The sequence below is a fragment of the Sander vitreus genome, chromosome 20, assembly GCF_031162955.1.
Source record: "Sander vitreus isolate 19-12246 chromosome 20, sanVit1, whole genome shotgun sequence".
Classification (NCBI taxonomy): Eukaryota; Metazoa; Chordata; class Actinopteri; order Perciformes; family Percidae; genus Sander; species Sander vitreus.
Window position 1 is genome coordinate 12,873,526 of NC_135874.1, and position 24,837 is coordinate 12,898,362.

Consider the following 24,837-nt stretch of genomic DNA (forward strand, 5'->3'; position numbering starts at 1 on the left):
GGTCAAAGGGTATAATGCTCCTGGGGAAACTGCTGAGAAAGAGAAACAGCTGAGACAGAGAGGAAACAAAAGGAGAAAAAAACAAAAGCAGACAGAAAACACAAATGTAATAACCTGGAAAGATAAAACAATCCAATGGAAATATAAAAACAAATGCAGCAAAGGTTTTATTAAATCAAGAAGGGCAGAGCAGAGGTAATAAACACCAATCACATCCATATTAATGAGAACTATAAAGGATGATAGGAACTGGTTGGAACATTTTCCTTAAGCGAGCGGGAGAAGCGTGAAACTATGGCAACTGTGTCTGTCTCCATATCCCAGCATCCTCTTTGTAAAACGAGAGTTATATGAGAAACAAGGCCATAAACACGGGACACATTTTAGATGATGATACCAGGTAAAATTTGCCAGCCTCCATCTTCACAAAGAGAGCACTTTTGTGACTTTATACTCTACTTCAACATGCAATCTGATCCCAGATTCCTCTCCAAACCATCCATGCTGCATGAGAATGAATTTGTCTACAGTCACTTTATATTGTGATGGCCTTTAAAAGGTTGGCAATGTAGCTTGTGACTCTAATATCAGAGACCTTTCAGAATACACAGACTTATCTATAAGACAACACACACACGTTGATTAATGGGGCTGACTCTCTGACAGAGTAGCCCTGTGTAATCACTACTGAGACAGAGAGATAGAGAGAGAGAGAGAGAGGTGTGTTTTAAGCCAAACTGATGTATGAATGAAAATCCCTCATGATTGTATTTTGTGTGTATATGTTATCATAAACCTTTTTCCTCCTGGCGGCACAATTCACAATGGGGACTTAGCGACGGCAAGGACACAGTAACCATGACAACTAGGCCCATAGCAGCCATGAATGGATGGAGGAGGGGATGAAGTGAATAGATAGATGTATCAAAAGTCTGAGGGGCAACTGGTTCAAGTATAGTAGGTCTGTTCGATGATCAAACACCAATTTGTGGACTGACCTGCTTGTTGACACCTGGTTGTATTTTATGAGTTTTTCATTCAAATATTTTCATGAGTCTGGCCTAACACACTCTTACACACAGAATATGGCACTGTGAAACATTCTAAAAAAATAAATAAATAAATACAGGTTTCATACCAACATCTTATTTCTGTAATTTGATCAATCCAACTGGATATTGTACTAGGATATTGTACTCACCTAGTTAAGTGTGGAGATCTGGGTAAACAGATACGTAAACATTTTTAATAAGGAGCCTCTAAATTAGTTTTTTAGACACTTGTGACCCAGATACATATTGAGTGGAGCATTGAAAAATAAAGTTGTCAGTGCTCTCTGGTAGACACTATGTAATGCCGTCCTCATTTCTAAACTTGCTTATGTCAGGTCGGGCTCTACAGGGAATATGTCGTTCCAACAGAAGAAGAATCACGATCGGACAATCACGCAGGTTTTTAACAAATCCTCAGGTTAGCCAAACTTCTAGTGAAAAAAAGCTGAATAATGTATTACTTTATGAACAACAAGATGCTGATTTTGAAATCAAGTAGGTCATCAGTAGATGAGGTAATCAGTACATCGTCCCCCAATTAGTTATTCAATCTGCATTTTTTCATTTTCAGAGAGTGAGATTTTCTTTGGAGGAGATAGATGATATTCAAAATCACATTGGTCTTTACTTGTTAAATAAAAATAAAATCCAAACATCAGTATTAAAGCCACAAGAACAGTGTGGATATAAAACAGTCAATGGAACAATGGCTGTGATTAATAAATTAAACGGTTGGCTTGTTTAAGACAGTGGGATTGTCTCACTGCTCGTGTTTCTAGCCAATGTTATCATTACTGATAGGAATTATGACCAAAACTATTAAAAAAAATATATATACATGACTTGAATAAACCCAAATCTTCCTTTAATGATCGCTTGTAGCACAATTAATCTTTTGAGATGTTCTGAAAAACTCTTGATGGAGAGATAAGATAGTTTAACAGCATCCCATGAGAACAGAGAGCAGTTAGGTGAACTATAAAGCTGATGGGCAAGAGGAGGGAGGAACAGAGGTTATATTGTGTAAAATAGAATCCAAAGATTTAGAGCCCACTTCAAGCACAGAGGCAGGCTGTGTGTGTGTGTGTGTGTGTGTGTGTGTGTGTGTGTGTGTGTACCAACACACCAAGCCACCTAAAATGCTGCTGCTATTAACATTAGTTTCTGTTGCTGATAAACTCAGACAACAGGACTGACAGGTGCTTTCATCAATCGCTACCAACCCCACAACACACTACAAACTGCACTGAAACATCACTAACCATCACTGATTTACTTCCTCCAAGCACTAACACGCACGCACGCACACCTCCTGGGCCTGCAGAGGCAATCACAACAAGATCTATTAGCTACTGCAAAGAATAAGGAGCCAATTTAATTTGCGTTAAAACCTTTCTAGAGAGGCTCAAATAACTTGTGGCATAAACACAACTCTATGACTCACACACTTGATAAGACGTGAATGATGGTGTGTGTGTGTGTGTGTGTGTGTGTGTGTGTGCGCACTTTTTGCTTGCATGTGCCTGCATGTGGATAAGCATAGGTAATAGATTTGTTTTTTATTGTAACCAGAAGATTGTATGACAGAGCAAAGTCCGTCCGTCTTGCATAATGAAGCTGTTTTTCCATTCCACACTCTTGTTAACTGACTAACTTGCCATGTAGGACTAGGAACATCAAGAGTTGTTTATGCATAACTGATGAACCAAACGCATATCAGACTATTCACTGAAAGCTATTGATTCGCTGAACGCCATTCAATCAGGAATCACTGTGGTCAAACATCTTTTTTGCTATACGTTTGACCTTGCTGAAAAAAATAACATTCAGGATGCGACAAAAGGCTGAGTTAATTTAAGGCTGTCCTCGCCTTTGAGTGACTATACTTCACAGAAAGGCAGAAAAGCTTTGCTCAAAAACTTTGCAAGAACAAAAGCCAACAGGATGGAACGGGGCAGGACAGCCAAGGACACCTGCTCAACAAATCGTTAAATAACCAGGCTTTATCTGGACTACAAGACATGATGATGTATTAGACTATAAGGAGCAGTGCTGAGCAGTATGATGGAAGATAAGAGGGGAGAGGAAGAGAAGAAGAGGGTGCTGTACTGGATTGTAGAGAGTAAAATTATTAAGGGGCAGTGAGAAGGAGACCATGTAAGAGGGCATCTTCAAGCCTCAGTGCCTTTTCTCATTTAGAGATAAGATTTAGGAGGAGTGTGTGTGTGTATGTGCGTATGTGTGTGCGTCATCAGGGTTCCCTCCCTGTCCTGATCTACGGTGCTGCTGGAACACCAGAGTCCACTTTGACAAAATCCAGAGGCTGTTTCCACTTGTTTTATCGTCTGATCAAACACAAATTATAGGCAATAACTGGCAGGTCTGGTTGTTCCTCGTGAGCCTGCTCGCAAAATAATCAAATGAGCCAGGCATCGCTACCTTTAAAACTGACAAAAACAATCCCATTATCATGTGTGATGTAAGTAGATGAGAAACATAGACAGGGAAAATAATGCCAAAACCAATTGAGAGTATGGAAAAGAAAAGAGACACTAACGATGGACATATTTAGAGCAGGTGTCGACCCCCACATCGGTAGCCTCGTAATGTCAAGTCTTCATGATCAGATCGTGGACATGATGTAATTGAAATGACAAGGGGCTGCTATTGCCATATATAAAAGCAAGCTGTTATGTTACAGTAATTTCATAATCTACAAAGCTATAAATAATTAAATAAATAAATAAAGAGAAATATATGGCTGCAACTAAGTTTAAGATTATTCTGTTGATTTGCTTGATTAATAATTTTATGTATAGTGAAAAATGCCCATCGCAACTTCCAAGAGCCCAAGGTGAAGTATTAAAATTTTATTCAACCAACAGTCCAAAACCCAAATAAATTCACTTTACTACTATCATTAAGGCAAAGAAAAGCAGCAACCATTTGGCATTTTTTACTCAAGCTATTCATCCATTATGAAAATACTGTAGGTGCAGATTAATTTGATGTCAAACAACTAATCCTTTCATGTCTTGTTAATACACATAAACACCAATATTACCAAAAGGAGTGAATTGTTTTGTTTAAGGACAGATACAAATGTATTTAAAATCATACAGAGTAGGAGAAAGAAATCTACAAAACATTTATTAAAAATAGTAAAGCAACCAAATATGTATCAACAAAAGGAATAGGAACATGTATGCACGATATACAGGAACAAAACATGTATTTTCTACTATAGACTACAGAATACAGTTCAAATGTTATAAACGACTTTGTTAGGATTCTTCATGCAAAGTGAAAATTGCAGTTTTTCACGCTATACTAACAAGGTTTTGTTTAGCAACATTCATGCAACGATGAAGGAATGTATTTTTAATTCTTAAGTGCTAATGAACACACATTCTTCATCAACACTTGATAATCTCTCAAAACTAATGGAAAAACATTTTTATAAAATAAACATCTGGGTTTCCACCACCTTTCAGTAAACAAAATACAAATATAGTCTGATGACTGAGTGGACAATCATGTAGCCACTAAATCACAATCACAAAGAAAAAATAGTGGGTCATAGGGGGACTGCAAAGAGCAATACACTCCGTCAACTCCAGCACATAATGCTGCTCAACAGTCATTTCAGAGGATTGGTAACTGTCTGAGTCATGTTAGAACCAAGTTGACATTTTTCTTTTCCTAGCTGCGGCAGCCTGTTCAATCAAACTCACATTTTTTTGGGGGACACACACACACACACACACACACACACACACACACACACACACACACACACACACTAGAGGATGTGGCTCTCTTGTGCAGCACAGACATTTGCAGAACATTTCTGACTGTCAAAGCTCGTCGATACACAGAGACAGCACTCATATCAGCTGATCTTTGAACATGTTTCATGAGCTGAACTTGGCAGTTTTGTGGTATCACTATCAGCTTTAACAACTGACATTCTTAGCCTAACAAGATTATCATCGCAGCTTTTCACTCTAAATCACTATTAGAGTGTGTTCTAGTGCTCATGTTTCTAACTAAATGTATGTAATTAATATGCCAACAGATGCAGTTTATTTGCTCTCCACTCAAGCAGAAAGTGACACACAAGTGTGATTATGACTTGCTATGACAGTAATTTCCCTCTTCGGTAGTGCCTCTTTCTTGTATCTATCCACTTCTCATAAGTTTCTCATAAGATCATCAATTAGTTTCAATGCTGATTTTGTCACAACTCTTGAAAGAAACTACCTTCTTTAAAGAAAGATGTGGGTTTATTTTTGTGGTTTACTTCAGAGCTGCTTCCATAAGACAACCCAAAAGTTAAATAGGTAAACATCAATGCCCTTAAAATAAAACTTATCACACTGCAGTATTTACATCTGATTTTAATTAGTCATGGAGCGAAACATTTTAACTCTTGTAAGCTAGGTAGCAGCTGGAAAATGCAAGCCCTCCGATGACACATCCATATCATGCTATTGCTTCCAAATCATTTCACAAAAACCTCAGTTATAACTACAACTAAAATAAGTGGATTTGTTTTTGCAAGAGCCAATATCTTTTCCATGGTGTCATAAATCAAATGCCATTTAAGGTTGGTCTTAAATGGCAAACATTTAAGACCAACAATTGTGATTTCAATTAGGCTGTGCAAGCTCGCCCATGGGTGTGACTTTTATGAACTCTCGGCTCATTACTGTGATAGCTAACTAGCTAATCACACACACAGGAAATGAAAATAGTGTCGAGATATGAAGGGGAATAATGCATGCTACCAACAGAGGAAAAGGAGACAAAGAAAAAATAGTGGGTCATAGGGGGACTGCAAAGAGCAATACACTCTGTCAACTCAGTCATTTCAGAGGATTAGTAACTGTCTGAGTCATGTTAGAATGAAGTTGACATTTTTATTTTCCTAGCTGCGGCAGCCTTTGCAACATTTTAGGGTTTATTTTTGCAACGGGAAGAATGAACTGAGGACATGGCATATTTGAATCCATGCACATTTTTTTTATAAGTTCAACTGAGTTTAGGAAACCCATGCACCTAGTGACACATACACACTGCCACAGACACACATAAAACATCCATAGTGTATGCACTGACTAGACTATAATACATTAAGTGCATGTTAGGCTACATCCTGAAGCCCAACGTGATATAGTTAGTCACAGCTCTATTCTCTTAACATTCAACCCCTCTCTCACATTAGCCCCTCCCTCTAACCCTGCAGTGGAATGTGAAGTGTTTAGCTCCGTCAAGCTCCAAGGAATGTCCAAACCTTGTTAATACAGGCCTGTGCTCATTGGGGATCACAGCCAAGCAGATGCCGGCATAATGCATTACACCCCTGGCAAGATTTCTCACTCTTTTGCAAGATGGTGGTTGGTTTTTCTAAGAAGGGTTTGACACTTTACAGCTCTGAAAATGTTTGATGATGCTGTGCAGAGCAGGAAGGCAAGACACAACACAGCACAGGATTGAGCTGGAAGTACAGCTCAACAGCCGTCCTCTGTCCTGATCATCATTCCTTTCATAAAGTTTTATTGTATTTATTTAACCTTTAATACGCTTGGAAAGATCCTCTGGGCATGCGTGCCCTTTTTCAGCAATATCCTGTTGTAAGGTTATTCAGTTATGCACATTCACACCTCAGAGCCACCTTGTGCAGACCCATATATTTTATTCATGATCACCTACTGGACAACTAAAATGATTAGAGGTTGAGTCACTCGCACGTGGATGTTTCACAGTTTTGAGGAAAGAGGAAGGGGATTGAAAAGGAGATGTTGAGAAAGAGCTGAAGTCATATTTGCAGACCAAATATTTAAACTCTGAACTTAAATCTAGATATTTTGAAGTAAACCAATCCAAGATCACAGGTCTGGTGATATCATCATAGTATTTGGAAACAATTAGCGGCATTCATTGGAACTTGGCCAACAGGAGCAGCAGATGGTTGAGGAGTATTACCACATTCAGATAGTGTCAGATGATTTATTCAACACCAGAACAGTGATGAATGTGTCCCATTCTGCAATCTTCAGCTATCTGGCCCTCCACATAGGTCGACAAAAACACAGAAGATTTGATGCAACACAACATCCTGGTGAGAATATGAGCTTCAGTAGGAGCTCGGGACAAAAGCACACCTCCACAGTAAACTGCCCTATGCACAGCCTTCACATAAATCATACTATTATTCAGCGAAACCCAAAGGGGTCAAGGAAGTGGAGCGATTTAAAAATGATAGGATGCATCTCATCAAGAGGTAAAATGCAAACAGGCCCTGCAGGGATGCGAGCCAAGAGAAAAAGGAGGAAGCTGGAGGATTAGAGTAAGAGAAAAGCAACTGAGAAGGTAGAAAAGAACCAATTCTGCTTCTCTTTCTTCTGCCCTCAGGCCATTTCAGGAGAGTTCAGTGAATTTACCAGATTGAAAGCCCTCAAGGAGCAATACTTGCTGTATGCCTACTAAGGAGATTGCTCTCTATAACAGATACATACAGAGAGGAGACAAGCAGAAAGTGCATGAGGAGACCTCCCTTTAAGAAGACATTCTGGGAAATAAGCTTATTGCCTTTCTTGCTGAGAGAGAGAGAGAGAGAGAGAGAGAGAGAGAGAGAGAGAGAGAGAGAGAATACCACAAATAAAAAGCTAGCAGTCGGTGAGCTTAGCTTAGCATAAAGACTGGAAAAGGGGAAACAGCTAGCCTGGTTCTGTCCAAAGATAAGATAACACAAAAACCAAAGCGTAAAAGCAATGTTGTGGCTTTACGGTGAGTTATTTATTGGATGGGCTAGCCGTTTGTCCCCATTTCCAGCCTTTATGCTAAGCTAGGCTAACCCTCTGCTGGCTGTGGCTTCATATTCATTGTACAGATATAAGAGTGGTATCAATCTTCACATCCAACTCTTGGACAGAAAGTTAATGTTTTGCTTTACAAAATATACAATATATACAGGAACCATTTAAAGTTGAATGAGGGGTGGGAAAATTAACAAGCTTTGGCCTCGTCCCGCTCCTTTTCGGACAGACTGAACATATTTGTAACACTTCATAGATATTGTTTTTCCTTTTGGTGTGTTGCTACCCACTTATTGTGTTTTTATATTTTATGGTTATTTTTTGTTCGAAATACAGTCTGATAACGTATTCCTCTATGGAATATGTGTGTGTATTTAGAGAGCGAAGGTGGGGGAAGGTGGGTAATGCCACATGAATCAAATGCAAGGTCATGTTTGTACAAGAAAGCAAGGGAAGTTGCTATGCCAACAACATGCATGTGCACACAGAGAGGCTTATGGTTGCACAAACTGATGCCGCGAGGCTATGCAGAATGACTCGCCAGCCCTGCAGCGCGCTACGGTAGCCCAGAGGTCAAAAAGCTCATCGTGTAAGCTACAATCCCTGCCTTCACACTCTCGCCACTGGTAAATATTTAATCAGTTCTGGAAACACCAAGGCCTCCTTCTGATTAACACACATGAACAGAAAGGCAAAGATGAACTGCCATGTGAAAGCCTGCGGTTCATGATCTGAGGATGTATACAGTAAAGATTAGCAAGAGGTACAGTATATTCGATCACAATTCACAGAGAGCAACATGAGTGCATCTGCTTCACACGCATTTTTCCCCAAGAGACCCAGAGTGGGTGTCTGAAGTGCTGAATTATTTTGCAACTTCCTCCTTTTTAGTTTCCTGGCATGTAAAGTCTTTCTTCAGTCACAATCTCTGAACTGTTTGACTGTGTTTGTATGCACTGACGGACTGACGGGGGAACTATGCAGGAGTGTTCTACCAATCACTCTCCTCTCTCTGTACACTTCTACTGCAGTCCTCCTTTGCCGTTTGCTCCCCCATCCATTCCCTCTCCTCTCATGCTCTTGACAATTCCCTCACTCCCGTCTCCCCCTCCGCTGTGTCCTCTCTTCACTCGGTCCGTAAAGCACAAATACCACTCGCTCAGCACCTAGCCGCAGTAAAAGTCATTATCTACATTAGGGAGTACAAAAAATGTCAGACACCAATGGTAAAGGCATTAACTCGTCCTGCTTTTTGCCCTCAGGTTTGGTAGGTGGGAGTTCATACTGAAGTGGGAATCACAGCAGCAGAAATAAGATAGACAAAAGCACACACAGAAAAAAAAAAAAGCAAAACTGCATACTATTATTGACCGCATACAGAGTTTCTGTCAACATTTAGTAAATGTAGCATGCAGGGGCATTTTCAGTGACGTTCAACTAAAGATCTGTTTGTACAGTGTTCGTGAAACAAGCATTTTGATATACTTTGGGAAATTACAAGGGTTTTGCTTCACAATTTTTGGACATTCTATAGACGATTAACAAGAAAATAAACATTGACATTGAAAATTATCGTTCTTGCAGCACTACTCACTCCAATTGTCCATTTGGCTGTTTTGAAGCTATCAATTGCATCTTCATAAGCAGAACGGATTTGCCCAACTATCATGGAATTTTAAAGGACCTAAAAATTATATATTATGTTTTATACTTAACCCAATCATGCATCCTAAACAAGGCCACTTCAAAGACAAAAAAGCGTAAAAGTTGATGTTTAATTACATTTACCATGTAGACTTGAAAGGTAACTAAGTAGTGTGTAGTATCCTTTTTAATCAATAGTTAGAACTTGTAGTTCTTGCAGAACAACATAAACAAGAACGAAACATTTCCTTACCACTTCAGCAACATAATCCATATCATCCATTGTTGTATGTAGCATCATATCGTCTTGTTTGGTCCTTCAACATTATGCTTATAGTGACACCATAATGGGTCTAGTGGCTGCCTTGTGCTCCCCCCTTATGTCTTTAACAACTACAAAAGCTATGTTCTCAGTGTGTCCTCCATTTACAGTAACATTACATCCGTAATCATCCCTTTATAATCCCGCTTTTCCTTTTGCCGGGATGGCTGTCAGCTGCTTTGACGTGTAATGACAACCAATTCTCCTCACACTGCTGAAGTATTTTAAGTTCTTGAGGTCTGGCAATAATGCAATGTTGTACTTAAAGATGTAATAAAAAGTCTATTATCTGTAACAATATGTAGTAATAAAGGTCAGAAACGTTTATCCTGACTGCTTAAAAAGGACAATTCCGGCGCAAAATGAACCTAGGGGTTAATACGTGTACCGAGTCGACCGTTCTCTGGGACATGTTTTGATGGTAATCGAATGTGTCTCTAGCTTGAAACAAGCTAGCGCGAACCGCTGATTAGCTTAACGCTAGGCTTTCGGGGCACTAGTAGAGTAAAAATAAATCGCTATTTTATACCTTGTTTGCTTGTTTCAAGCTAGAGACACATTCGATTACCATCAAAACATATCCCAGAGAACAGTCGACTCGGTACACGTGTTATTAACCCCTAGGTTTATTTTGCGCTTTGTCCTTTAATAGTGACTGTTAATCAAGTGAATTTAATATCAACTGAGATTTATGATGCACGATTGGGTAAAGTTTGAAAAAAGGTAAATATCATTTGAATTTGCCCAGAAAATGTATTTTCTCAATCAACTTTACTGTAATTGCTAAGGGCCAATATGGGCACACAATTCTCTCCCAAAGTTTGAACTGTTTCAGTTGTTTTACATGTGAGATTTCTGTATTTGTTTATTTGTGTGTCACTGGTTTGAAGTGGGCAGGGCTCAGTTAGAAAAAAGGGGATGTCACATCCAAACAGGATTTAGAAACATTTGAATCAAAATCTGATGACAGTTGGTGGGTTGTTTGCCGATACTCCCACTCCATTGTCAATCATATCGGATCCAAGCACACCCACACAGTCCTGATGAAGTCTCAGTTTATGAGGGTTATATTTTTAACGAATCAAGACTAAGGACGTTTCTTTTCTTCCAAGTGGCTGGTTGTCTCTGCCACACACACACCCACACCCACACAGATATACACAATGATTTAATTTAGACCAAGTGATTCAGCTTCACTAACAAAGCAAAACTCAGACTGTCTATTAGTAAAGTGTTGTGTAATGTATTTGGTTAGGTAAATTACAGCAAGGCTGAATAAATTACCTCCTGCTGGCCTCATCAGGTCTGTGGTTTGTCAGTCAGATTTGTTGATCTGGAGATGTAGTAGACGAGGAATAATGTCTCTCCGCCTCCTCTGACTTTCTTTTAGCTGGCCTCTTCCTTTTATCAGCTCTATAGATGTAAACGATGTGCTTCCTTGAATGAGCAAACTTGTTTTCCAACTGATGGTGTGCAGTATGATGTATTAGGATTTGCAGAGGGCCATTAATTTAAAGCGGCAAATCTTCACATTAAAGAAGGTGAAACCAGAAAATTATTGTTGGTTTTGCTTGAGAAACATATTATTTGATTAAACGTGAAATGTATTTATATAGCGCCTTTTGTAAAATAATTGCAATACAAGGTGCAAGGAGATTATGAAAATGAATACAGATGTAGCTGTTATTTATAAGCCCACCTGTAAAACAGCAGCAGCAACCAGATCATACAAAATCATTGCAAGGGGTCCAAAGGCTAGGCTGACGCATTTTTACTTTTACAGCTGAACTCTTACACTCTTTTTAAAAAAAAGTCCTTCCTGTAGCACTTCTCACTTGAAAACTGGCGCTGTCATATCCATTGTTTCAGCTTTCTGAACAAATCATTCTCCCAGGTATTCTCCAGGGCAATGAGGTTGATGTGATTTGTTGCTAGAAATAGGTCAATTTCCACACAGAGCAGATCACTGTAAGCCTGGCTTATTGCCAGGGAGTAAATTGCTGGGTAATATCATCCCCCTGCGACGAGACAGATCAGATGAGTACCCTCTCAGGTGACTGTGCTCTGCTGTCTGATCGTCCCATCAATACACCAGAGGTCATTTGCTGTTAACAGCTACTGTTCTGTCACACCAGAATCTAAGTTCTTTTTAAAGTTTTTTATGCCTTTTAAACTGCACTAAAGGATGAGAGCTGCAAAAAAGCCAAAGAAATGTGCAATAAAACCAGAGATGGCTGTTATAGTCTTTTCACTTCTAGTGCTGAGTGTACCAGTTCTTTCTTCGTTTCTTTGGGTTTTGACAAAACAAGCAGTTCAGAGAAAACATGCTCTCTGGAGCTTTGGTTTCCAAACTTTTTGTTTTGTGATCCCTTCTTATGAAGCAATATGTACTTGCAACCCAAGAGTTACTTTCCCCTCTCAGATTGTTTTATCAGAATCATTTTTATAAGCTTCAAGGTGTGAAACTATACAGTATTTCACAAGGAAGAAGCCAAGATGAGAGAAAAGTCTAAACAATAACCCCTTAGATTGAATTGACAATCTCTTGTGTGGCTAACAACCCTCAGGATAGAAACCATTGGACTAAAGACTCAAATTAATTGATGAAAAAAAAAGACAGACTAATGAATAATGAAAATCAGTTACAGCCCTACTCAGCACAATAGAACTTGCTTTCTACCTGACTTCCTCTGTCCTAAAACAGACAATAAAGGCTAAAGGAAAAAAAAAGAAACTCACTGGGTTAAAACACTGTCAACAGTAGGATGCCAAGGTGCCTTACCTTCTGCTTCAGGTTAATGGCTCAGAAAAAGCATGAGAGAGACAAAAGCGCCGCTATTAGCAGAGTAATATGCTCTTGTGTATTCACCCATTTTTACAGCATGTGAAAGCCAGAGAGAAGTGTCTGGACAGAGAAGATGGCTCATTAGTGGTGTCGAGGTCTTCTCCAGGGGCAGAGGACTGACTCAACTTTACCGCCCTCAAAACCCCACACACACACACACACAAAGTCCTACCATACTCTAGGGACAATCACTTTACTGTATTAAAGCGTATCTCAGGTTTAAACTTTAGTTCAGCCAGCAAGGGCAGACACTGTCCCCCTCCTCAGTCTCAATCGTTACCTTTATCCCCTCCCTCCCCCTCCGTTCTCCCCATTAGGTCTGCTGGAGCCAGGTAACTCCCATGGCTGGAGTAGATAACAGCAGCCATTATCAAATTCCCAGCATTTAAACAGCAGCTCGGCATCGATCGCCGTAGCACCTGGTTACAACTGCCCTGCCTGCATCGGTGCCAGAATGGTCTAGGGACAAGGTCTACCCCCATCCACAACAGCCATGATCTGAAGCCTCAGTGTGACATATTTTTTATACCGACTTATTTTCACCATATGCACATCCAACATCATATTATGCCATCTCACGCCATCGATCCTTTTGGTTGAGGTCAATGAGCTACCTCTCCTGTAGAATCACAGGCAGACAATCCCTAAACCCATTTGGAGGTCGTCCTAATTAACAAGATTACATAACTGATCAGATTACTGAAATACTCCCCAATCAATTAGCACAACATGTTATGCACATAATTACAGGACTACCCAGGCCTGAGCAATAATTAAATATAAATCGACTTTTAGCAGAGTCATATTCTGATGATATGATTAGGGATGTACCAATCCAATACGCTTGTATCAGCGCCTATACTGACCTTATTATGTGGATCGGGTATCTGCCATGATGTGACCAATCCAGTTTCTTTTTTCAGTCACATTTAGTCATGACAAGCAGCTAACTGTAGTGACACAGACAATCTCTGGCATCATGTTGAAGCCCAGGCCGTTTCTTCCTATTAGAGATTTTTTTTTTTTTTTTTTTGAGGATTTATAAAAAGGGATTTTTCAAAAACTGCCCTTATATTTGACATCACTCTTTGGCTGAAGAGTTGGAACACATCACATCTGCATTTATCTGTCCTCTGCTACATGGCTGGAGAGTAATAGTCTACAGGAGGAAACAGGATCACGTTTCAGAGCGGGACAATAAAGCGGAGAGGCCAGCCAGGAGGCAGGAAAGGGCTGACTCGATGCTTCTCAGTGTGTGTGTGTGTGTGTGTGTGTGTTTCTGTACGTGAAAGCTTGCGTGTATTTGCCTCTGTAGAATATACTGACAGGACACATGAGGACATGCAGAATGTTTAACACTATGGCCCTATTACATTAACCCAGACACATCACTATACACAAAGTAGCTTGACTGTCGCTCGATCAGCCCCACGCAGACAGTATTCAACACATTAAACTCTGGCTAGCTAATGCCCTGTGAGGGCTGTCAATGCAATTGCTAAATGAATAAATCAATGCAGAGTCACACATTTGCGCAGACACGGAGTGAGAGCATGGCAGCTTTCTGTATGTGTGTATGTTTGGGTGTTCCAGAGATGCCATGTACCTTGACAGCAGGCGTGACTCCATCCTCAGCAATGCTCTGCCCATTCTGTCAAGAAAGCAGATGTGAGAAACAGTTAGTGTGATAGTGAGCGCATATATTATACTGTGTGTGTGTGTGTGTGTGTGTGTGTGTGTGTGTGTGTGTGTGTGTGTGTGTGTGTAAAACCAGACAAAGAAAGAGAGGGAGAGAGAGAGAATATTTGCAAGACTGTGTGGGTGGCAACAGTCCACTGTATCCAGCACTTCGCTCCTCAGCTGGCAAACCTAACAATCTAGGGCTGACACACAAATGCACATCCTTCATCCGTTCCCCAGTAGGTAAGTCTGGCAGAAAAGGGTAATCATTGTTATTTGCAAAACAATGGCTCGCTGAAGGCTATTTGGAAAATCAACATACAGCAGAAGTGGGTGGCTAACTTTGAACATACAGTTGGATTTCAGTCAGATTACAGGATTAGATGTGTGTATCATTCTGTTGCACACGAAGGTAGAAAGGAGAATGATAAGAAGGAGGTTAGAGGTTATTATGCGAGACACCTGTGATATCATTTTTAAAAAGCAGGGGCCATTAGGATCACTTGTCATTGGCCATGTAAAGTCTACACAGGAACAAAAAACACAACCTCAGTAAGATAGGTTGTCTAGCTGACTCGTAGCATTTATACATTCAGGATCCCAGAACTTCATATTTTGGACAATAGGAGAGTTTTATTTTTAACTTTGTACTCTGGACCATAAGCTGTTTACCCCAAGAGTTTGCTTTCTGAGTGAAAACTGTTTTCTAACTCAGGTGAGGTGCAGAGAAGCAAGTCCTAGGTCCATATTGGAAGTCGAATGCAGTTATTGGTTGAGTGTGTCAAATTATGAGTAATAAAATATATATTATCAGACATGGTGTTAAGTTAGATGATTTGCATATAATTTGATGGATCCCAATTTTGTTTGTTTTGCATTTAGAAAATTGAAACACAAATTCAGAGGACTCACTTTCATGGTGCAAGATGATGAACAACGTAACCTGTTGCAAGGAAACAGTTTATCACTGTCTGCCGTTAGTGGGACTAGTAATACAATTATAAGTGTCTTATATCTTCCATTCTTATAACATATGTTTTCTAGAACTTTAGAAACAATAGAGAAATGTCAAAATCAATCAACCTTTAGTCCCTGGTATGGGTCAAGCTCCAAAAACACAGGATCCTACACTTCCCATAATGCAACTTCTTTTGAGTCTTTCATCAGTCCCTTCCTGTTCTAAATGTCCATGCCTTTCAAACTTCGATCCTCCAGTAATGCAAACATTTTCTGGTAAAAATATGTAGTAATCAAGCCGAAGCCAAGGTTACAAAAGACTGTAATTTTGTCAGACTTGACAAAGTTCCTTCAGAGCCACAAAAGCCTACAATACAATTGTTTTCACAGGCCGACTACTCCCTGTGGACAGTACATTGACCATAACATGTTGGGGAGGATGGGTGGATTGGGCTTTTAGTGATGTACAGTGGTATACCTCTGAAACATGTGAAAATAAATCTATGATAATAACTGACCCCTTCCAATGATCAAAGAAACACTCCCGGGTCAAGTATTTTGGCCAAGTGTGAGAATACCCTAAATGACTACACCCCCGCTTTTCCGCTTTTTGCTTTGTTTTTCCATTACAGAGGAAACTGAGGTTGTACACTTCCTCCATGCCCTCTTCCCTCTTCCTTTATACAAAATACAACAACAAGTAGTGGCTTTAGCAATCAAACACTAAACAGAAAGGGTATACAGTGCGAGACGTAAAAGGATGCACCGGCAGGGACAAGAAAGCTTTGCTAAGCTCTTGGATAATAAAGAAAAAAAAACCTTCTGAACAGAAAGAACACAGACTCTGGAACTAATTTATATTGCTGTAAAGCCTCACAATACATTCTGTGCGGAGAGATTGGATGCGTTTGGCAACTGGATATACTTCCTTGTTTCCTGCTTTCTAGCAACAACCAACAGTTATAAGATGGATGGGTGCTACAACCCGGGCATTTTTACAAACCAAAAGTTCATCTGGTTGGACTTTAAACATCATCTCAAGGGAGGCAATTTAATTTAGCCAAACTGTGCCAGTCATAAAAGCTGTAATGTGAGGTGGCAGGAGAAATGGAAACCATTAAGCAGCCAAGTGCAGTTCGAAGTCAAACACAGATGTGTTTTAGTAGTCGTAATCTCAAAAGGAAACCAAGAGGAAGTGCAGTGTGTGTTGTTTGTTAAGATGGGCTTTGTAGACAAATCTAATCTCAAAGTGAAATCGTCTCACTTTTCCTTCCTTTTATCCCATCAGTTAGATGTGTGTGGTGGGCTTTGTTTAAGCCAGTATGGTGAAGACCAGTGGTGGGAATCCTAAGTGAGTGAGTGCAACTGTCTGTGTTCAACAATGCCTCCCCTAATGTTGCACGTTGCTGCTCAACACATTTCAACCTCATTAGCTTTGCATGGCTGATCCAAGTGGCCCAGTTAATGGTGCTTTCCCTCCCCTGGGCTTCCCACACACACCTAAAATGCTGCTGCTATTAACATCAGTTTCTGTTTTTCTGATGATAAACTCAGACAACAGCACGCACGCACACACACACACAAGTAAACATATAGGTAAAACGATACAAGATGCACACAAGTTCACTTAAGATATTTACAGGCCACATGTAGCCAACCAAACCTATTAAGCCTGCCAGAGCAATAACTTAATTTCTCACAGGACTCCTATATGATAAGGCAAAGTAAACAAGCTCAGAGCGCTCATGCTGTGTGTTTGATAGATAAATCTGCGCTAACATCGTGATTAGAGCAGCGCTGCCCTGTAACTAGGCAACTAAGAAATACAGTAACCATTCTTTTGTCTGTTCCTGTAATCCTCATAATCTTACCTGCCAGTGAGTATTGACAGCAGGTCACATTACTAATGTCCTCTTTTGGTCAATTCCAGAAAATGGAAATAACTATTTCCAGCCTCTTCTTAATGTTCGCTAAAAGGCTTCTCCCTAACATAGGTCACCATACAGTCTTGGCTTCACTGACAGGTTCACTTTTAAACTCTGAAAGTTAAAAGAAATGAGGACTCACTTTCTCAGAATAACTATCAAGCAAAAGGGTTTGTTATCACATGCCGACCCAGCCCTGCTCAGGTGTTCAACAGGTCACACCCAGATTAGCTGCAGATAAGCCTACGCACATGAACGCACACAGTAAGCAAAGCACGAATGTGAACTGAACTTCAGTATGCACGCACTTACTCAACATACACAAGTGTGCCTCTGCTGACCACGCCTGGCTTGCAAACGGGGCACACATTCCGTACGTTAACCCTACTTTCTCCTCTACATGGCCCGTTACGTAATAACTGAAGAAACATCTCTCTCTCTCCACCATCTAGGCTTGTTCAATCCTGCTCTTCACATCTCAGCTTTTTAGTTTGCACTTGTCTTAACTTTCTAAAATAATGAAGAAATATAATTCCACTCATTCTTAGACGTGAGGAGGGTATACAAAATTTATGCATGTGTCAATGGATTTATGACTTTAAGGGCCCTATTTTAACGAACTAAGCGCACAGCGTGAAGCGTATGGCGCAGGTGCGTTTAGGGTGTGTCCAAATCCACTTCTGCTAGTTTGACGGCGAAAAAAAAGGGTCTGTGCGCCGGGCGCATGGTTCAAAAGGGTTGTACTTAGTTCTCTTAATTCATAGGCGTTTTGGGCGTAACATGCAATAAACCAATCAGAGTGTCATCTCCCATTTCCTTTAAAAGCCAGGCGTGTTTGTATCTTGGTGCATTGCTATTTTGATGGCGGATTTGCACCGTAATATTTATATTTGTAATCTTCTGCATGTTTGTGTGCTGCTGCGCTTCATTCAGCATATAGTGTGTGCACTGTGTATAAGCCTAGGCACATTTTACTAATTTGCTGTTAAAATAACAATGAAATGCTGCATTATTGACTTTAGACCAGGTTTTTGTTGGTCAGTGGCGCGATCGGTCTTAAACTAGCAAAGATACTTGCGTCGGGCTTTGTGCTGCACTGTGCTGCACCGGGTGCAAGATAGAGCCCTAAGCCTCAATTGGTGGACTCGGGTCCAGATGCGGACCGAAATACAATTTTATCCAGAATAGGAACTCAATTTCAGATAGAAGTTCAGGACGTTAAAGTAAATGGCCAGTTCAGTTTGAAGCGAAGAAAAGAAAAGGGAGGCTGACGGTGAAAATAATGCATTTAAGAATGAGTACAAAGATTGAGAAAAGAAAACTGAAGTGAAACAATAGCCATTGTGAAGAGTGGCCACAAAACAAACAATTTTGAACAAAACACAGGTTGGTACCACAAAACTAAACCAGCTAAATGTGTCTTTTGAAAACAAGCAGAAAAAACTGTCAAACCAAAGATGCCGCCAAAGCGGGAAAAATAATCAACATTTTTAACTAAAAGCAAAAAAAAGCAGCAAGGAACTAAGGGCTTAGTTACAAAACAAAAAGGTCACTTCTTCCATAAATACAGACATGTTTGTGCTTTTGTAAACATCATTCTTGAGTTGTCGGTCTGTCTAAACTACTGGCCAGACTTTTGACAAAAGGGTGTGGCATGGGCCAAGGAAGAACCCTGAAATTTTGGAGCAAATCCAAATCCCAGCATGGATACACCAATTATTTTTCACTTAACATTGCGAAATAGGGCATTTGTGCTGCATTCAAATGGTGTCAGAATAAATCGGAAAAATGTGTTACCGACATTAACATTGTTAGATGGGGCATGTCTTGGGGGGCATGTCTTGGTGGAGGTATGTGCTCTCAGAGTGCCCTTCTAGTTTCAGTTTCAAGATCCCCTGCTTGTGAATCAATGAAATAAGAATGATTCTTTAACAGGAGTCAAAAGGCTTAAAGGACACTGACAGAAGCATGATTTGGGTCTTTTGGAGGACCTTCACTAACATAGTAATGAGAGTGGCCAATGCAGGTGGCAGTGACTCAATTGAGACATGAAGGGGATGATTTGTTGAACTGCTGGTATCAGAGATGATTCACAGAGAAGTTATTGGTGATGAATAAAAGGGCTCACTCAAACAAATATTTTTGAATAGCTCATTGCACATTTCTTGAGTGTTTGCTTTGACACAGCTTTGAGCACAAAAGCCAGTAAATGTGATTTCCATTCATGACACCTTCCAAACACAAACACTCACATAATGAGGGATGGGAGCAGACTTCTCATCTGCTGCCATATCATAGCAAGTCACTTTGTGTGATTTGTGCAGATGAGAATGGTGTCTTTATGATATCCTTCCATCCTTTATTTTCCAAATCAGCCAAAAAATGTGTCTCTCTGTATCTGTCCCATCTGTCTATGACTAGCAGACCCTTTGCCATGCCTCCCGTTTGACTCTTCCAACATGTTCACTGGCATGGCCTCCAGTTTCACTCGCTCTTTCTGCTCAATCAATCTGAGCCCTGAGCTGTCTCGCTCTGCCATCAGGAACCAAAGTGTGCAGCTGGCTGGTAGGTTGGTGGGGACAGTGATGAATGGCACAGATCCCACTCTGACTGGCAGTGAGTGACTGGTGCGATCAAATAAATTACAGATACTGTATTTTGGGAGGCCAATGCAGACATGAGAGAACAAAAATAATTTCTCCTTACAATATATATAGGCTGATATTTACACACATACTGTATTTTTAGCAATGTTCTCACAAATTTGTTTGTGAGCGACTTGTGACTATTACACGTACCAAAGGGAGGGTAGTTTTTTACAGTATTAAACTTAACACTGTAACTCACAGGCTCAGCACCACCATCTGTTCAGCTGTGATGATATGCTACTCAGCCAACTCATGTGCCGCAGAATCCTGTAAATAGTGGAGTCTGCGGGACAAACTAAGTCACCGTTTCTAAAAAAAGTGCTTCTTTCTGCAATATTTGCAGATGGTTGGAAATGGTCTTCCATTCATCGTAAGCACCACTGCACCATTATTTTTCAAGACTCATTACCTTGTCTTTCATGAGTTAGGCCTCAAGTTTAATTAGCTAAATCAGTTCGTAAGAATAACTTTTTACTAAATTTCTGGCAAATAATCATACTGATCACTCGTAAGGCTGATTGAGGACACGGTGTAATATGGTGAACAGAGCTATTCGTCAGTGAGATCAGACACACAAAACATGTTCACATCTAATAGGCTCGCTTCACCTGCTTAATTGTCTGACGCATTTATAAAAGGCTTTTCTTTCAGCTAGATGACTACAGATATTATATTGCAAACAGGGAAAACAGTAAGTGATTTATTTTTAAAACCAGTGTAGCCTAATGTGACACCGGTTGCTTCCACGCTACCCATTCCACTCATTACCATAATGTGATAGTTGCATATACAGTAAGCAAGTAGTCTGTTCAAGAGGCAATTGAAGAGTTCATGAATAATGATGCTACATCAGAATAATGGGGGTCTGGATACATTAGAGCCACAAATCTCTCCCTCTTTGAGAAAAATTGTAAAACATAAAATCTTTATAAGAGTCGATGCTCAACAGTTTCATCCTCTACCTGCAGTGTAGTATTCAGACACTTCCAACAAGACAGTTCAATTAAAACTCTTCAGAGAAAACACACAAACTAATACTGTATAGCATGAGACTGGTGGCACAAGTGTGGGTGTAGATTAAACTGTAAAGCATTAGCAACAATAAGAAAAAGGAAAAAATAGACCAATTCGGCAGCCTACATTATAGAACTCAAACTTTACATTGTACATTATTGAATTATAAATGTACTACTTACTTTAGAGTTTGTCTACCTTTTTTGTGATGCCATGTGATGTGTGAGAAGACTTTACACTAGAGAATTCCCTGGAAACCACTTGTGAGAGCAGTGACAGACAGTGAGGATGAGACAGTACATTTCCTTCAGATTACAGACTGGTCTTCTCTCTGGTGCTGAGCTTTGAAATAGAGTTGCTCAAGAGCTTCAGGAATACAAGAAAGTGAATTATTTCTAAACTGAGCTCTGAAAGCTCCCTTTGGGACCAATTGAAAACTCTCACATGAATAGGTCATAATGAAACACGTTCCTATTGGTTAAGACTGCCAATCATACCATAGCCCTGCATGATTGTCTCCAAAGAGCTGTGTAGGATGTAAGTGGCAAATGTTGACTTGCCACGATTAAAAATTCATACTTTATTTACACTGGACATACATTATGAATTATGTATTAGGTCTATTCACCGCCAGCTTTGCATGTAGGCTATAGTCTAACATAACTTTCTAGAAAGTGGTGACTGAACACCTTGAATTGAGGGCTAATGTGTGTTCACACCTTGTACGCCATTTTACCTTAACCAAACAAAGTCAATTGAATAAAAACTGGTTAAACAATGCATGCAAAATAGCGTCGACATATTTCACCTCTCATTACCTCCGTTTCCAGCTGCAATAGTTCCATAGTGGGCCATGGCTCTGCGATCTGAGCAAGAGGCATGTTCTCAGGATTTTTAGTTTCCCTCTCAGCTGCTCAAGAACGAATTCGGTCTCCCTAGATCTTGTCGGTGCCGCTTGTGTCAAGTGCACTTCACCGAGAAGCTCCTTACTCAGGTCCAAAGTCCAGGTGGAGTAGATTTATCAGCACTTTGCTCTCTGCTGCTCAGGGAAGAAGACGCTGCAAGCACAACCAAGAGCTTTACAAACAATTGTAATCCCTTGATTTGACTCCGGCTGCTGCCCACTTGTGTGTATTGTTGAAAGTAATAATCCAGCTGAAACACCCATAAACACCAAACAAACCCTCTTGTCCTTTTAGGTACGCGCAGTGGCTTGTCGTGATTTGGGTTTGGCAAGCGGGAGAGCTGAGGAGAGCCCAACAGTGGGATCCTCTAACAGGGCTGGGAGTTAATGCCACCTGAAGGAATTAGCCAGAGTCCGTGCTGTCTTTGCAATCGACGCCGTATCAGATCTTATCGGCTTCCTCCCTGTGTAGCCTACTTGTGATTTCTCCCTGTTCCCAACCGTGTGCGACGCGCGTAGACACCTCAGTGTGGATCTGTAGTACTAAACAGGCTCCAGCTCGAGCTGTTATTGGCCGACTCCTGCAGGATTTTATCCAGCCCCCTTTTCTACTTGTTCCGCCCAGGTCTGACCGTGCCATCATCTGGCGGAGAGATGAACTGCAAATACGTAATGCAGACTGGAGCCTGCTATTTATGAACGGCATGCTTTCTTTGATGCTTGTGGTGCAGCAGGTGCATCAGAGGAGTAGGCCCTCTGCGTTCAAAGGAAAACCTCTCAATCAGTTAATAAATGGAAATGAACGGCAGCCAAAGAGAGCTATGTGGCTGAATCAATGTGTAGGCCTACTGTAAACTGACAAAAGATGGATTTGTAGGGCAAAGCAGAGTGTGCTACTGACTTTTCATGTCAGCTTTTTACAAAACTACAATGTTTTGAATTCTATGAGAATATTTTTAGTGCACATTGCCTGTAGTCCCACATCACTTTCTTCCTCTAGGTCTAAAAACAACACACAGTATGTTGCAAAGAGTTACATAACTTAGATTACACAATGAATACAATGTAAAGACTCGAAGAGGCTGGAATTTGGGTCGTGACCATTGCTGTTTGATTCTGTCCGGACATTACATTGATGAAGCACGCTTTTCATTGACAACAGCTCTTGTAATGGTCCTTGAAATCTTCAGTGATGTAATACTTCACATCCACCCTGCAACACTTTTATGCTTCATTCACTGCCGAGTGGATTTTGCTCTTGGCTAGCTTTGGTTACTATTGGCAACTGAAGAGCATCAAACAGCCTCGCTGTGGATGGATCGGACACATTTTTGATTCAAATTTAAGATCATGAAGGCATGGCATTTCATGGGGGGGGAAAAATTTAAAATGAATTGGTATGATGTGGTCTTTTGATGGGTATGTTATGGGTACAAATATGCAAAATGCTGCTGCGACATTGATGAAGCCATTTAAATCATGTCAACCTACCAGTCTGAGATTTGTGACAGGTTAGATCTAAACATGTCCTATCTTATGTAATTGCATATAATGTTCTTGACACATCTGCGGCTTTTGGACTTCGCATCCAAGCTGATAACATGCAACACCTTGTCTTTTCACTACATAAAAAACTGCCACATTCATTCATTCATGCCTGAAGGTTTACTGCAGTCTTAACCTATTCATACATTAATTTTTGTAGATGATTTGCTAATATTTCTGCACATATAACATGCTTACATGATCCATTATTCTGAAGTGTTGCAACATATATTAGTATATTAAAACCTGTTTGTTGGCACCTTTTCCTCCACATTTCCACACACCAGGGAAGGAGAAGGAAGTCAATAGACAGCTCATTTATTTTCTGACAAATCCATACCACCAAAGGGGGGTCTGAAGGTAAGATTACAACACAGAGGAGAAGGGTTATCCATCACACTCAATTGTATGTAATATTCAAAGTCACTGCCCTCCCCAAGCTTAAATTAACCAATTTATCTTGATGATGGATAAGCAGCTGCTAAGGGCACACTCATGACACCTCATAATGCTATATTGATGGTATTTAGTGAAGCTGTGCAACCACTGCTGTTTTTTTTAATAATCTCATCCTCTTTCCTCTCATTTTCCCCCTTTTCCATTATGTACAAGACAACTGCCACTCACATTTCTTACTATTTACAGCTCCTCCTGTATGATATGAAGTATTTCATATGTACAGTTTGATCCTTTGGTGAAAGTGAAGGGTGTATTAAAGACAATTCATGGGAATTGATAAAAGAAGATGAGCCAGAAGGGTGAAAAGTCTTCTGAAGAGGCCTGGGATGGGGAGGGTGAGCTCTTTTTTAACAATGATGCTTTCCAAAAATCAATACATTGTAAGGTGAGGGTCTAGTGGCCAGACAGAAACGGACAACCTATCAGAAAGTCCATTGATCTTGATTGACATGTTGTGGCTGTTGGATAGATGTGAAGTACATTGCTATTCTGACTGCAGGGAATCTCTTGTCTTGTGACATCACAGGTGACAGCAATGACTCAGAGGTATCTCCTGTCCAGAATCAGAGACTGCAGGGATACCCTAACCCCCACCTTCGGCTAGACAAGAAGCATCATGGGTAATATGAGTCAGTCCAGCTTGCCATGCATGTGCAAGGAGCGAAACTCCACCCTGAATTGTTGGTGTATTGACGCAGGAACAAAGTGTTCGGAGCTGTGACTGAATAGATGGCAGATTTGGTGCCCAAACGACAGACTGCAAACTGATGCAGAAATTTGACACTGCTGTTTAACCTCATTTTCAGTTTGAGATGAAACCAAAGAGGTGGAGGAGACGGAGCGCGATGTGTAGTATGCAGAAGGAGAAACAGTGCATCATACAATGTGTGTGTATGTAGCACTACACAGTGCAATTAAAATGGAAATACATGCATACTCCAGTTGTGAAGTGGTAGCTGGTTCTGAGCATCTCAAAGTTCATCTGTTCATTTATTACTGCTGTTTTTCTCTGATTTCATTT

At 40.4% G+C, this 24,837-nt stretch overlaps 1 protein-coding gene across 2 annotated transcripts in view; it reads right to left on the bottom strand.

Moving 5' to 3' along the window:
* Positions 1-24,837, bottom strand: part of rps6ka1 (ribosomal protein S6 kinase a, polypeptide 1) — a 47,280-nt gene that overhangs the window by 18,937 nt on the left and 3,506 nt on the right. The window contains exons 1-2 of one of the 2 annotated variants that reach the window (XM_078277126.1): positions 21,727-22,348; positions 14,291-14,335 (exon numbers count right to left, since the gene is read on the bottom strand). In XM_078277126.1, the coding sequence (XP_078133252.1) occupies positions 14,291-14,335; positions 21,727-21,789 (108 nt within the window). In that variant the 5' untranslated portion in view covers positions 21,790-22,348. Of the gene's footprint in view, positions 1-14,290; positions 14,336-21,726; positions 22,349-24,837 lie in introns of those variants that run through there. The other variant, XM_078277124.1, reaches the window with a different exon arrangement.